The sequence below is a fragment of the Lithobates pipiens genome, unplaced genomic scaffold (assembly GCF_037356315.1).
Source record: "Lithobates pipiens isolate NorthernLeopardFrog02 unplaced genomic scaffold, aLitPip1_a1.2 Scaffold_18, whole genome shotgun sequence".
Taxonomy (NCBI): Eukaryota; Metazoa; Chordata; class Amphibia; order Anura; family Ranidae; genus Lithobates; species Lithobates pipiens.
In genome coordinates, this window is record NW_027507758.1 from 186,662,247 (window position 1) to 186,676,947 (window position 14,701).

At 43.4% G+C, this 14,701-nt stretch overlaps 1 protein-coding gene across 1 annotated transcript in view; it reads left to right on the forward strand.

Moving 5' to 3' along the window:
* CRIM1 (cysteine rich transmembrane BMP regulator 1) overlaps positions 1-14,701 on the forward strand; it is a 1,166,729-nt gene that overhangs the window by 1,054,179 nt on the left and 97,849 nt on the right. The window contains exon 12 of the mRNA XM_077486443.1: positions 5,262-5,477. Within this exon, the coding sequence (XP_077342569.1) occupies positions 5,262-5,477 (216 nt within the window). The remainder of the gene's footprint in view (positions 1-5,261; positions 5,478-14,701) is intronic.

A 14,701-nucleotide genomic window follows, 5' to 3' on the forward strand; every position in this document is an offset into this window, starting at 1 on the left:
AAATTTATAGCGTTTACAAAATAGGGGATAGTTTTATGGCATTTTTATTGATAATTATTTTTTTACTAGTAATGGCGGCGATCAGCGATTTTTATTGTGACTGCGGACACATTGGACATTTTTGACACATTTTTGGGACCATTGTCATTTATACAGCAGTCAGTGCTATACAAATGCACTGATTCCTGTGTAAATGACACTGGCAGTGAAGGAGTTAACCAGGGGGTGGCAGTGTAAGGGTTAAGTGTGTTCTAGGGACGTGTTACTAACTGTAGGGGGCTGGGCTGTGTGTTAGTGAGATCAGTGTCACTTGTTGCTAGGCAGAATGGGGAGATGCTGTTTACATCGGCATCTCCCCATGAGATGATCGCGGGGGGTGTCCCAGCTGCAATCGAGTCCACGGGACTCGCGACCGGACTCACGGTGGTCCCGACCGGGGCGCACGCAATGGCTTTCTGAGAGAGCCTTGGCCTGGGCTAACCCTCTATAAGAGATGCAAAAACCTGTTGTCTTGAGTTACGCTCAGTTTGTGGCCTCCTTTAAAAGGGTTTTTGACATTCCCGCACGCTCTGCTTCTGCTGCCAAGTTCCTCATGTCAATCAAACAGAGTACGAGAACTACGCCATTGAATTCCGTACTCTGGCAGCAGAGGTTGCTTGGAACAATGAGGCCCTCGTGGCTGCTTTTTATCATGGTCTCTCGAATTCCATCAAGGATGTGTTAGCAGCCTGAGATATACCCACTGAGCTGGAGAGCTTGATCTCGTTTGCCATCCTCATTGACTCCAGACTCAGAGAAAGACTTTCTCTTAAGGAGCACTTGCGGAAGCCTCCTGTACGTTTGTCTCCGAGCTTTGTAGTCTCACCCATGCCTCCTTCACCTCCCATGCCTCCTGGTACCGAGTTGGTCAGTGAAGATGTACCCATGCACCTGGGCTTAACGCGTCTCTCTGCGGATGAGAGAGCCTTTAGGAGGAGGGAGAGATTGTGCCTTTATTGTGGCCAGGCAGGTCACTTTTTGAAGTCTTGTCCTACCCGTCCAGGGAATGCCCGAACCTTAAGGTCCTGTCATGGACAGACCTTAGGTGACGTTGTTTCGTCCCCAGTTATCCAGAAGGATAAGCCCCTGGTTTTAGTCACCCTTTCTTGGGCTGAGTCGTCCATCGAGATACATTTGTTTCGCAGCACTCGATTCCGCTGCAGCTGCGTGACACTCCACTCGCCATTGAGGCTCTTGACGGGAGACCTTTACAGCCTGCCCATGTGACTCATGAGACGGTTCCTTGTCCATGGCCGTAGCGGCTAATCACCATGAGATAATCCAATTCCAAGTTATTCCCTAACCCAGATTTCCGCTGGTTATTGGTTATCCTTGGTTACCCCTCTTTTGATTGACTCCGTGCTGAGTTTCTCTTCTGGTTACCACAATGCAGTGAGACATGCTTCCTGAAGGTATCCAAGGTCCTGTGCACCGCTTCACTCCCCTCCTTGCCGGAGGAGTACCGTGATTTTGGCGATGTCTTTGATAAAAGTGAAGCTTGTAGTTTGCCTCCACACCGGCCTTATGATTGCCCAATTGACCTCCAACCTTGTGCCATACCTCCTCGTAGCCGGGTTTACCCTTTGTCGGTCTTGGAGGATAAGGCCATGGAGGAGTATGTTGCTTACGCACTTTCTCAAGGTTTCATCCGCAAGTCCTCGTCTCCTGCTGGTGCTGGTTTCATCTTTGTGAAAAAGAAGAGCGATGAACTGAGACCTTGTATAGATTATAGGGGTCTCATGTCACGGTTAAAAATGCCTACCCGATTCCATTGATTACGGAGTTATTTGACCGCCTCAAGGGAGCAACGGTTTTCACAAAGCTTGACCTGAGAGGGGCATACAATCTCGTGTGCATTAAGGAGGGCGACGAGTGGATAATTGCTTTTAATACCAGAACAGGCCATTATGAATACCTGGTAATGCCTTTTGGCCTTTGTAACGCCCCGGCAGTTTTCAAGGAATTTATTAATGATGTCCTCCGAGATTTGTTGCAATTGTGTGTGGTGGTTTATCTCGATGATATCCTCATATTTTCCAAGTCCCTGGAGAGCCACCACACAGATGTCTGTCGTGTACTTCAGAAACTAAGAGAGAACAATTTCTATTGTAAACTGGAGAAGTCTAGTTCCATCGTGAACAGGTTACATTCCTGGGTTATGTCATTTCCACTGCTGGTTTTTCGATGGACCCAGAGAAACTGTCGGCAGTACTACAGTGGCCTCGACCCGTTGGTTTACATCCTCTGCAGCGTTTCCTGGGCTTTGCCAACTACTATCGGAAGTTTATTTGTAAATTCTTGTCTCTGGTCAAGCCTCTGACTGATATGACCAGGAAGGACGGTAACCCACACAGTTGTTCTCCGGAGTCCATTAAGGCCTTTGAGACTCTCAAGGCTGCCTTTGTTTCTGCTCCTGTGTTGGCACATCCTGATCCTACGTTGCCTTTTATCCTAGAAGTTGATGCTTCTGAGACGGGAGTTGGCGCCCTTCTGTCTCAACGTCCTAACTCAGAGCGCTATGCATCTGTGTGACTACTTTTCCAAGAAATTGTCACCTGCTGAGTGCAATTATGAGATTGGTGACAGAGAGCTGCTGGTGATCATTTTAGCCCTAAAAGAATGGAGACATCTCCTTGAAGGTACCACTGTGCCCATTCTTATTCTTACTGACCATAAGAATCTTACATTCTTGTCTGAGGCTAAGCGACTCTCTCCCAGAAGGGCACGATGGGCTGTTTTATTGTCGAGCTTTAATTACATTGTCTCATTCTTACCCAGTACTAAGAATGTAAGGGCTAATGCCTTGTCACGACAATTTTCCTCCACTTCCAAGTCAGAGTCTGTTCCGGTTCCTATGATTCCTCCTAATCATATCTTGGCTATGGTTCGCACCAGTCTTACTTCTCCTTTGGGTGACAAAATTCTTGCTGCTCAGGTCCATGCTCCTCCTGATAAACCTTGTGACCGCTGCTTTGTCCCAGAGAGTCTCCGTACTGCAGTGCTCCAGACTTACCATTCTCCCAAGGCAGCTGGCCATCCTGGGAAGAATCGACTCATTTGGACCATCCCCCAACAATTCTGGTGGCCTCGTCTATGGGCTGATGTTACTGCCTTCGTAGCTGCCTGTCCCGTGTGTGCTCAGAGTAAGACTCCACAACACCTTCCAGTGGGCCTCCTACAACCCATACCCAATGGAGAGAGGCCCTGGACTCGCCTGTCTATGGATTTCATTGTGGAGTTACCCAACTCCCAAGGCAACACTGTTATCCCTTTGGTTGACCAGTTCTCAAAGATGTGTTATTGTATTCCACTTAAGAAGTTGCCCACCTCTAAGGAACTGGCTTCCATTTTTTCTCGGGAGATCTTTCGCTTACATGGGCTACCCAAGGTGATGGTCTCGGATAGGGGCAGTCAGTTTGTCTCCCGGTTCTGGCGAGCTTTTTGTACACAGTTGGGAATCCAGCTTGCGTTCTCTTCTGCGTATCACCCGCAGTCTAATGGGGCCGCAGTCCTTGGAGCAATTCCTACGTTGCTATATTTCTGACCATCATAACAACTGGTCTGACCTATTACCTTGGGCAGAGCTTGCTCACAACAGTGGGAGGCCCATGGCCACTTGTGGTCTGCATTATCGAATCCCATGCGGTGGGCTCGCTCAACTGTGAAGGGGCCTAGGAAGTCCATGGCATCCGGGATTCGTTTAGCGCAGAAGTCGGCAAGGTACGCCGATGGCAGCGATTCAGGAATACCCACCAACCGCAGATTGGATCGTCTAGATCTGTTCTCCAAATCGCCCAATTTCAGGATGATATATTGGTTGGTTTTGTCCTGTGATTGCTCTGTGGCTTGGGCTTGATATAATTAATCTTCCACCTCAGTTACGCGGTGTTCTAATTCGTTTAATCTGGTGGTGTGTTCAGTCAATTGAGCCTTGATTTGTGTCATCCCAGCAAGAATTTTCCACGGATGCTGCTATCATGGGGGATAGAAGAGCTGCGACCGCGTGTGCAATGTGGCTAGTGTGGCCATCATCCCCTGGGGAGGGTGCTAGGCTGTCCCCTGGCAATACTGGCGGGGGGACATGGACACAGGCCCAGTGGATGGGGATGGGGCTGCTGCAGTGTGGGGTATGGGAGAGGAGACCCCGCTCACCTCAATTTCTGTACCCGCCGTGAGGTCCGGGAAGGCCGAAGCCGGGGGTTTGATTTGCGGCTGGTCCGGAGGTGCCGCCGTGGCCGCGTACGAGCGAACGCTCATTTTTTCTACAAACCGGTCCGTGGCGATGAGGGGACCGGCGGGGGACACCCAAGGCCGGGTAGCAATGTGGGGGGCCATTGTGGCTGAATTTGTAGGCCGATGCTGGTCGCTGTGGCGGGAGCTAGTGAGAGACGCAGCTAGCTCATGCGGTGCCGAAGTCCCTGGCTATGCTTTAACTATGCTTACTCGATTTACCTTTTTATTTTTTATTAATAAATAAGTGTGATTTAATTGTACTTCTGTCCCAGTCTGGTTCATAGTTTCTGACACAAGGTTACCAAAGATCCCTCCTGGACCGGCTCAGCAGGTGCAACATAGATAAAACACAAGGGAATGCTCTGCATAGCGTAGCCACATGGTAATGCCCTAATGCTTTTTGTAATCACGTCAGGGCACCCTCCGCCGAATACGTGATGACGAAACGCATTAGGCAATGACCACAGGGATCTCTTGTCAATCGCAGAGTACGTCATCCCGGGTCTCATCTTGGCCAGTAATTCTAGGAATTCCAGGAGGTGGTGAGAAGAGGTTACGCTGTGAGCCAGTCCAGTAGGGATCTTTGGTAACCTTGGGAGAGTGTCCAATTTTTCCAATACCCTTGGGGAAATATCAAGCTTATCTAAATCTTAATTGTGGTGAGTTCATCACCAAGGGGGTGTTAACAAGGTGGATCGGTGACGGTATACAGGAAAGGAACATTTGCTTTTTAAAACCCTATTGGGATATGGCACCGTACACTGATTTAAGGACTTTTGCATGGACTTTGACGTGGCTCACTTTTTATGTGTGCAATTTGTGTATAGCCCACTGAATGTTATTTTATCGCACTGAATATTTCTAGATATTTTGCTAGCGCTGTTTAATTCTCAAATTAGCTTTAGTCCTGTAACTCAAGTATATACATGTCGTAATCTGGTAATGCATGTAATATTTTATTTGTTTTGTATTCTAATCTTCGTTTGTAGATGACTCCAGTGGGAAAAAAACTGAATTCACTGACCCATCGATTTGCCATGCTCCAGGAGGGGAGTACTTTGTTGAGGGAGAGACATGGAACTTTGATTCTTGTACTCAATGTACCTGCCATAGTGGACGAGTGCTATGTGAAACTGAAGTCTGCCCTCCATTGCTTTGTCAAATCCCTACCCGTACTCAAGACTCCTGCTGCCCACATTGCCCAGGTATAACTTTTTTTTATTTCGGGCAGCAATTTCAAAATGTTCAAGTAACAAACATCTGTATAAAACGACTGGAAAATAGTTGTGAACATATAAAAAAGGGCATTTGACTAACTGTTGCTTACAAACTCAGTATATTTTAACAGCTGTTCAGACTCCTGGACAACTGTTTCTAGGTTAAGAATTGATTGGCCAAGTTGGATTTTCCTGATTGCTTGTATTCTTCCCCCAAAATATGAAAGGGTTGTGGGTAGCATTGTATAGTACACACCTATTGAAGATGGTGGTTATTAGAATAGCTAGCAACTAGAATTCTTTTGAAACCTACATTTAAATAACAGCTGGGAAGGCAAAACAGCTGTTACTGAGCACAGGTATGCTTCAGTAGGGCATATTTTTATTGGAGAAAGCCAGCTTTCCTTGGCATAAAAAAAAATTGAATCAAGGCAATCTACCAAAAACTGTATATATGGCAGGAACGTTTGTTTTGATTTGATCGTTTTTGCAATTGAAAGCTTGTTTAAAATGCTTTAAACTGCCACACAGTTTTCTGTTTGTACAGTCAACATTTGCATCAGTCTGTCCACTTTTTATTTACTTTTATTTTCTTTATTGAAAATTTAGCTTATTACATTTGTATCCTTCAATAATTACCAGTCTTTTTTATATATAAAAAAGTCTTTAGCATGAAGATCTATATTATACTATATTGTTCTGTCAGTGCTATGATAGACAAAACCTTTTAATCATCTCCAGAGTACACAGACATTCTGAGTTATACGCCACAAACACTTTGGAGAGAAATAGCTACCCTAATGAGTTTACTAAATTGCAGGTGCTCCAGGTAGTGGGATTGTGTATAATTTCCCTTGGTGGAATTTAGTCACAAAATTAAGCGTTTGTGTGTTTGAATGACGGATGAATACAGGTGCAGCAGCACAGCCTGTTCCAGGAATTAAACAGTAATTCTACTTGTGGATAGAAATGTTTGAGCACTGGGAGTCCTCTTCAAGGTGCTTTTTTAATTCTTTACATTTTGATTGATAGTAATTTTCTACAGTGGATTTTTAGATATATTTTACAGAAAATCATAGCTCATATTTTTTCAAAGTTGCTCTTTAAAGCATTAGAAACAATTAGTAGTTACCTGCCTTAAACATGTGCTGTCGTATTGTATTTTTCGCTGAAGGCAGTGGTGCAGGTGATACCAAGCACACAAGATTAAGAATGTAGTAGGGAACTATTTACAGCACCAAGTTCCCTTAGGAACCTTTGTCTAGAAAACAACTTAAAACTGAGGTTTTTTCATGCAAGCATAAGAAAATCTGCAAAATATGACAGCAATGCAAGAGTGGTTAAGGAAAAGTTTTCAACTCAAATGTCTTCTGAAACTAACAAGTTTCCAATAAACAGCAGACACACTATATTATCATTTTTATTAGTGCTCCTCAGTGATCGTTTTCAGCAACCACCATCAGGTTATGTATATAATTTTTCCAGGTACAGTAGAAGCAGAGGTTTAAGGTAAGGTAATATAGAAAACAGTGCTTTTCAAACATCAAGCATTTCTGTGCATGTACTACAATGTGTTGCTTTGTGAAAAAATCAAATGCTCTGTTTCCTTGTTCAAGTATTTTATTAAAGATTATCAGAAAACATTGAATCAGTAGAGAATAATTTTACATTGTAACATTAAGATAATATTATTACAGGAAAGGATCTCTCTTGTCGCATATGACATCATATAATTGTTTAGTTAAGAATTAAATGATCAATGCAGTAAACTAATAGTTATCTATCTAAACAAGAATCTAATTAATATATAAATATATATATATATATATATATATATATATATATATATATATATATATATATATATATATATATAATACATTTATGTAGAGTCACTAGTATATTTGGTACTCTTGGTACTCTTTTCAATAGTTATAATTGTTAATCTACCACTGATTTGGGGCCTAATATAAGCTTCTTATTATGGTATGTCAACCAACTATAGTGGCGTTTACCTACATTAAAAAGGTAATATGAAAAATGAGGGGAAGGGGTTTACAACAAGGAGGGGAAATAAAGCAAGTGGGAAGAGGGGAGGGATAGGGCCCCAGAAGGTAGCTTACTCCCAGAGGATAATGATATATCTACACATTAATTCCTCATCTACCACAGTAAAAGTACTTGGTCTTAAATGTCTGGTGGCAAGCAATGTTTAATCCGTGGTTTCCATAGATTATTAAACTTTTTTTAGACTGTTTTTATCTAAAGCTTCCATCTTTGCATGTAACAGAGTTTGGTTCATTCTATGTTTGGTATCGGCTAAATTCAGAATAGGTGTTTTCCAAACTTTATCTATAGTCTGTTTAGCAGCTGTTAAGAGCTGTATTAATAATTGAAACTGTTTTTGTTGTAGAAATTCCAGTCTTAGGTTTAGAAGGGCCAATTCCCAGGTCAGGTGTGATAGTGTTTTCGAGTATTGCTGAGGCAAGCAGGAAAATAGATTTCCAAATTTTTTGTACCACTGGACATTTCCACCATATGTGTAAATGTGAACCCAGCTTTGAACAGCCGCGAAAACAGGAAGCCGAATGTTCCAGAACATATTTAGAGATTCTAGCTGGAACTAAGTACCATTGTGTGAGTACTTTGTATGCAGTCTCAACTGCTGTTACATTCGGTCAGGAAGCTTTTGTTATGGACCATATCTCAGACCATTCTGCTGTATCAATAATACGACATAGATCATTTTCCCATTTGGCCACATGAGGGTGAGGATGCATCAGGTTTAGTAAGCAATTTAGAATAGAGTGATGAAATTCTTCCCCTACAATGTGGATCTTTCAAGCTAATTATTTAGAGAGGGAGTGTAGAAAATTTTAAATATCGAAATAATTCAGATTGGAGAAGCCCAAAGGATTTACATGAATCTGGAAAGGGTAATAATGATGAATCTGAAACCAAATTGTGTAAGCCTGAGATACCAGCCTTTGACCAGGCTTGGAAGGTCATGGGGGAAGTCCATGCTGCATAGAAGGATGGATTTTTGTGGAATGAAAAGAGTGGGTTATGTAAAGATTGTAGGCCATACATATTTCTGTGTCTATCCCATAATGATAAAGTTTAGTGATCAGGTTCGGAAGGATCTTGCGATCCCTTGGCTGTAACCATAATATATTCAATATCAGAAAAGGGTCACAGTCCACTGTTTCTATTGCGACCCAAAAGGTGGTTTCAGTGACTGATTCTTTGCACCATCTGATCCCAAATATCTCTCTGGTTTCAGTAGTAGCTTGATGTTTTGATAGTTGTGCCACTTGAGCAGCTATATAATATGTCATAAAATTAGGAAAACCCAAGCCACGCCACAATTTAGGGAGATGTAAAGTTTCTTTGAGCAATCTTGGTTTAGTTTGTCCTCAAGTGTATTGTATCATTCTCTGCTGTATAATTCTTAAAAAAATAACCCAGGATGTTTATGGGGGGAACTCTAAGTAAGGCAGACTGTGTGAAGTTTCTGGATTCTGTAATGGATCCATCAGATGTATGTCTTGAAGGGTGTTTTGTTATTCAGTTGCAGAATGACAAGTATATTTGGAACCAGGTTATGAGAACCAAACTGAAAAGGGACAGCGCCATCGGTAGGTTATTTGGTTTTGTTGTAGTACTTGAAGCGGAGGTTTCAAAGCCCGTCTTTTATTGATTGTTAACTGCAACAGGTCAGCAGAGAGTTGATAATTGTGACCTTTGAACGTTAAAGACTCTCTTCCTCTTGCTGCAGACAGAAGCTGTTCCTTTGTGCGATAAAAATGAAATTTAGCAATTATATCTCAAGGGGGGGACCTCAGGTTTTTTTTTTTAGGTCAAAGCTCTATGAACTCTGTCCATTTCAAGACCTTTGACTGGATGGACGGTTGTAATTCCAGGAATAGTGCTAACATTGTGGCCTGTAAATATATCACAGATTCAGAAATACCTCTTATGCGTAAATTTGAGCATCTTGCTCAGTTTTCATAATTCTTCAAATAGGCCTGCAGCATAAATTTTCATCTTTGAGATTTTAAAGCTCTGCTGTATAGTTCACAGTATAGTTTTCCATGTCATTAACATGTGTTTCAAGCTCTGACAAGCGATGGCCCAGCTCCCTAATTTCTTTAGTGAGACTAGTAGTTATGTGGTCTGAAATGTGCTTTAAGGCCTTTTTGAAGCATTATTTAAATTTGTTTTAACATTACTAGGGATATGTGCTCACTCTAAGAGGAATGTTCCCCACACACAGAATCCCATTCTTCTGAATTGTTCAGCATCTGTGTGTTTGCCTTTAAGGCTCTCACAGTGCTACATGAGGTAGCTGAGGAGAATTTGCGGCATTTTATTTATAGAATGGGCCGGTGCATTTTTGCTGTTTATCTTCCTCATATCCCACAGAGGATCACTTGTAGCTATACTGCCAGCTCCCTGAACTCAATGGGCACAGGTAGGTGCTATTTGTGTGCGGGTGTCTCGCAAACACCCGCTAATATAAGGCTTTTACCTTCCTCTGAGCTTCAGACAGGCATGTCTGCTCCACTTGGCTCTGCCCACTTTTCCCGCTCTACATTTCTAATGTGTTGCCCTGTAGGTCCTATTGATGTCAACTGAATGGGATTTTTTGATGGCAATACACTTTTCTTTTTTTTTGCAATGCACATTGCCTTGTCAGTTGTGGTATGAAAGAGCCCTGAACGTTCCAGAGATGAATTCATTAACGAGGCTTAAAATTACAAAAAACGGTCCTGCACACACATATGCACATGTTATAACCTATGGCCCTTTTTGGTATTTTAACCTTTGTTTGCAACTGTTGACACAAATTATCCACTTGCCGACCGCCGCACGCCGATGTACGTCGGCAGAATGGCACGGGCAGGCATAAGCACGTACATGTACGTGATTTGCCTCCCGCGGGTCGGGGGCCCGATCGGGCCCCCGCCCGGTGCCTGCGGCGGTCGGTTTTCGTTCGGGAGCGATCCCGGACGAGGGGACGGCCATTCATTCATGGCCACCCCCTCGCGATCGCTCCCGACGAATGGAAATCCCCGGTGACATCACTTCCTCTCCTGTAATGTAAACACAGGAGAGGAAGTGATGTATTCTCTCCTCCGTGTCGGTATTTTTCGTTCCGACACGGAGGAGAGCGGATCAGTGAGTTGCACCAACACATCCCACACACAGTAGAACATGCCAGGCACACTCACACCCCCCCTTTACCCCCCGATCACCCACCCATGTTCACACCATGCGATCCGAGTTTGCAGATCGCACTGCGATATGCGAACTGATCTGGGGGTGTCAGTAACATTTCACTGACACTCCCAGCAGTTCGCATAGGGCAGTGTGAACTGCCGCCGGGAGGCATGCGATGCGGGAACCCGCCGCGGATTCGCGGCGTTTCCGCATCGCTCCAGTGTGAACCCAGCCTAATAAGCGATCATTTTTCTGATCGCCGTATTAGTGTCACAGGTGACGCTAGTTAGGCAGGTAGGTATTTAGGTTCGCCGCAGCTTTTTATAGCGCTAGGGACCCCCATATACTACCGCATAAAGCCCCCTGATTGCCCCCTAGTTAACCCTTTCACCAGTGATCACCATATAACTGTTACAGGTGACGCTGGTTGGTTAGTTATTTTTTTATAGTTTCAGGGCACCCGCCATTTATTACCTAATAAAGGTTTAACCCCCTGATCACCCGGCAGGTGTCATTTGTGACTAATAACTGTTAGGGCAGTTAGGGTTAGCCCCCTTTAGTTCTAAGGTACCCCCCTAACCCCCCCAATAAAGGTTTAACCCCGTGATCACCCCCCGTCGCCAGTGTCACTAAGGCTGGGTTCACATTGCAGCGGTTTATGAGAACGGATGTGATTCGCACCGCACTGCAGTGCAAATCACATCCGATCTCTGTGCGATTCGAGTTCAGCTATACAGATAGTATGGCTGAATTCGTGTCGCACCCGCCGCACCCGCCGCAAACTCGCACGGGACCCTTTTTTTGGTCCGCAGCAGAATCGGATCGCATGGGTGTTCACACCATGCGATCCAAGTTTGCAGATCGCACTGCGATATGCGAACTGATCTGGGGGTGTCATTAACATTTCACTGACACTCCCAGCAGTTCGCATAGGGCAGTGTGAACTGCCGCCGGGAGGCATGCGATGCGGGAACCCGCCGCGCATTCGTGGCGTTCCCGCATCGCTCCAGTGTGAACCCAGCCTAATAAGCGATCGTTTTTCTGATCGCTGTATTAGTGTCACAGGTGACGCTAGTTAGGCAGGTAGGTATTTAGGTTCGCTGCAGCTTTTTATAGCGCCAGGGACCCCCATATACTACCGCATAAAGCCCCCTGATTGCCCCCTAGTTAACCCTTTCACCAGTGATCACCATATAACTGTTACAGGTGACGCTGGTTGGTTAGTTATTTTTTTATAGTTTCAGGGCACCCGCCATTTATTACCTAGTCTCACTAGTGTACCCCTAAATTTAGGGGTGTCTACTTTCTAAAATGGGGTCATTTGGGGGGGGGGGGTTTGTGCCATCTTGGCATTTTATGGCCTTCAAAACTGTAACGCCCTTAGAAAGCCTGAAGGCGGTGCTTGGTTTTTGGGGCCCCGTACGCGGCTAGGCTCCCAAAAAGTCCCACATATGTGGTATCCCCGTACTCAGGAGAAGCAGCAGAATTTATTTTGGGGTGTCATTTCACATATGCCCATGGCATGCGTGAGCAATATATCATTTAGTGACAACTTTGTGAAAAAAAAAAAAAGTTTGTAATTTTCCCGCAACTTGTGGCAAAATATAAAATATTCCATGGACTCAACATGCCTCTCAGCAAATAGCTTGGGGTGTCTACTTTCTAAAATGGGGTCATTTGTGGGGGTTTTGTGCCATCTTGGCATTTTATGGCCTTCAAAACTGTAATAGGTAGTGAGAAGTGAACTCAAAAAATTACGCCCTTAGAAAGCCTGAAGGCGGTGCTTGGTTTTCGGGGCCCCGTACGCGGCTAGGCTCCCAAAAAGTCCCACATATGTGGTATCCCCGTACTCAGGAGAAGCAGCAGAATTTATTTTGGGGTGTCATTTCACATATGCCCATGGCATGCATGAGCAATATATAATTTAGTGACAACTTTGTGAAAAAAAAAAAAAAAAAAAAAAAGTTTGTAATTTTCCCGCAACTTGTGGCAAAATATAAAATATTCCATGGACTCAACATGCCTCTCAGCAAATAGCTTGGGGTGTCTACTTTCTAAAATGGGGTCATTTGTGGGGGTTTTGTGCCATCTTGGCATTTTATGGCCTTCAAAACTGTAATAGGTAGTGAGGCGTGAAATCAAAAATTTACGCCCTTAGAAAGCCTGAAGGCGGTGCTTGGTTTTCGGGGCCCTGTACGCGGCTAGGCTCCCAAAAAGTCCCACATATGTGGTATCCCCGTACTCAGGAGAAGCAGCAGAATTTATTTTGGGGTGTCATTTCACATACGCCCATAGCATGTGTGAGCAATATATCATTTAGTGACAACTTTGTGTAAAAAAAAAAAAAAAAATTTTTTTTTTGTCATTATTCAATCGCTTGAGGCAAAAAAATAAAATATTCAATGGGCTCAACATGCCTCTTATCAATTTCCTTAGGGGGTCTACTTTCCAAAATGGGGTCATTTGGGGGGGTTTTGTACTGCCCTGTCATTTTAGCACCTCAAGAAATGAGATAGGCAGTCGTAAACTAAAAGCTGCGTAAATTCCAGAAAACGTACCTTAGTTTGTAGATGTGACAACTTTTGCGCAAACCAATAAATATACAATTATTGACTTTTTTTTTACCAAAGACATGTGGCTGAATACATTTTGGCCTAAATGTATGACTAAAATTGAGTTTATTGGATTTTTCTAATAACAAAAAGTAGAAAATATCATTTTTTTTCAAAATTTGCGGTCTTTTTACGTTTATATCGCAAAAAATAAAAATCGCAGAGGCAATCAAATACCATCAAAAGAAAGCTCTATTTGTGGGAAGAAAAGGACGCAAATTTTGTTTGGGTACAACATTGCATGACCGCGCAATTACCAGTTAAAGCAGCGCAGTGCCAAAGTGTAAAAAGACCTCTGGTCATTTACCAGCAAAATGGTCCGGTCTGAAAGTGGTTATACTGTCTGAATATCAAGCAAACCTGCAGCAGTTGGTTCAGAGATTAACCCATCTGGTAATGGAGACCAGTTGAGCATACAGTAATGTAGATGCAGTTATGGTAGCATATTTGATCTAGTGTTGTCAGCACTGAACATCCAGGTGACTGTATTTATTATAATCTTTAGCTGCTCATGACTACATTATGACAACTTTTTCTGTTATATAAAATGCACCACCTATAAAAACTTTAGAAGCTGTTGTATAATCTGTATTTTCTAGGTATGTTTTATATCATAAAAGTTCACTTGTAAAAGTCATGTTGTGGAAGAAAATATCCAGATATGACGCAAAGGACTTACACTGAGACCCTATGATCGAGCTTCAGGATTTATTGTGTTATATAGAAAAGCGCCAACTTGGTTTTAGCAGTGCCGAAACCTTTTCCCCTGAGCCTATAAATCACTATGCTCACCTCGACAGATTTCAGGAGCTGGGTAGTGGCTTTGCATACCTAGAGTTCATTTTCTGTTCTTGATTCAGCCCATACTCTTCAATGTTTGTTGTATTTTAGAGGTCAGCATAGCTGAATCAATGATTTATTTGTGCTAACACAACTGAAAGGAATCAACAAGTGCATTGCACACAAGTGCTTTTCATAGATGGATCCCCTAGTGGGGATTTTAAGATGAGACAAAAATATTTTTCATTACTTCTTGCATCCTTTTTTTTCACTGGTTTGTGATTACCCATAGTTTTTACCTGATGTCCCCAAATCAGTTGCCTTTGTTAAAGTGAAAGTCTGGGCTAAACTAGTCTTAAATGTGCTCCCCCCCAACTTCTTTCCTAATTACCCCGTAGAGGAAAGATGTGTATATTTACCTATTCTCAGAGTGCTCCAGTCCTGTGATCAGCTCCCACCGTTGGCTTCAGGTGAGAGGAGGGGCAGCGGACAATGAATGCTTCATAGTAAGTTTATGGGTGAACGCAGCCACTGGGGAGATCACATGACTGGATCAGAGCACCCTAATAGTAGATAGGTATAGACATCTTGGTCAAC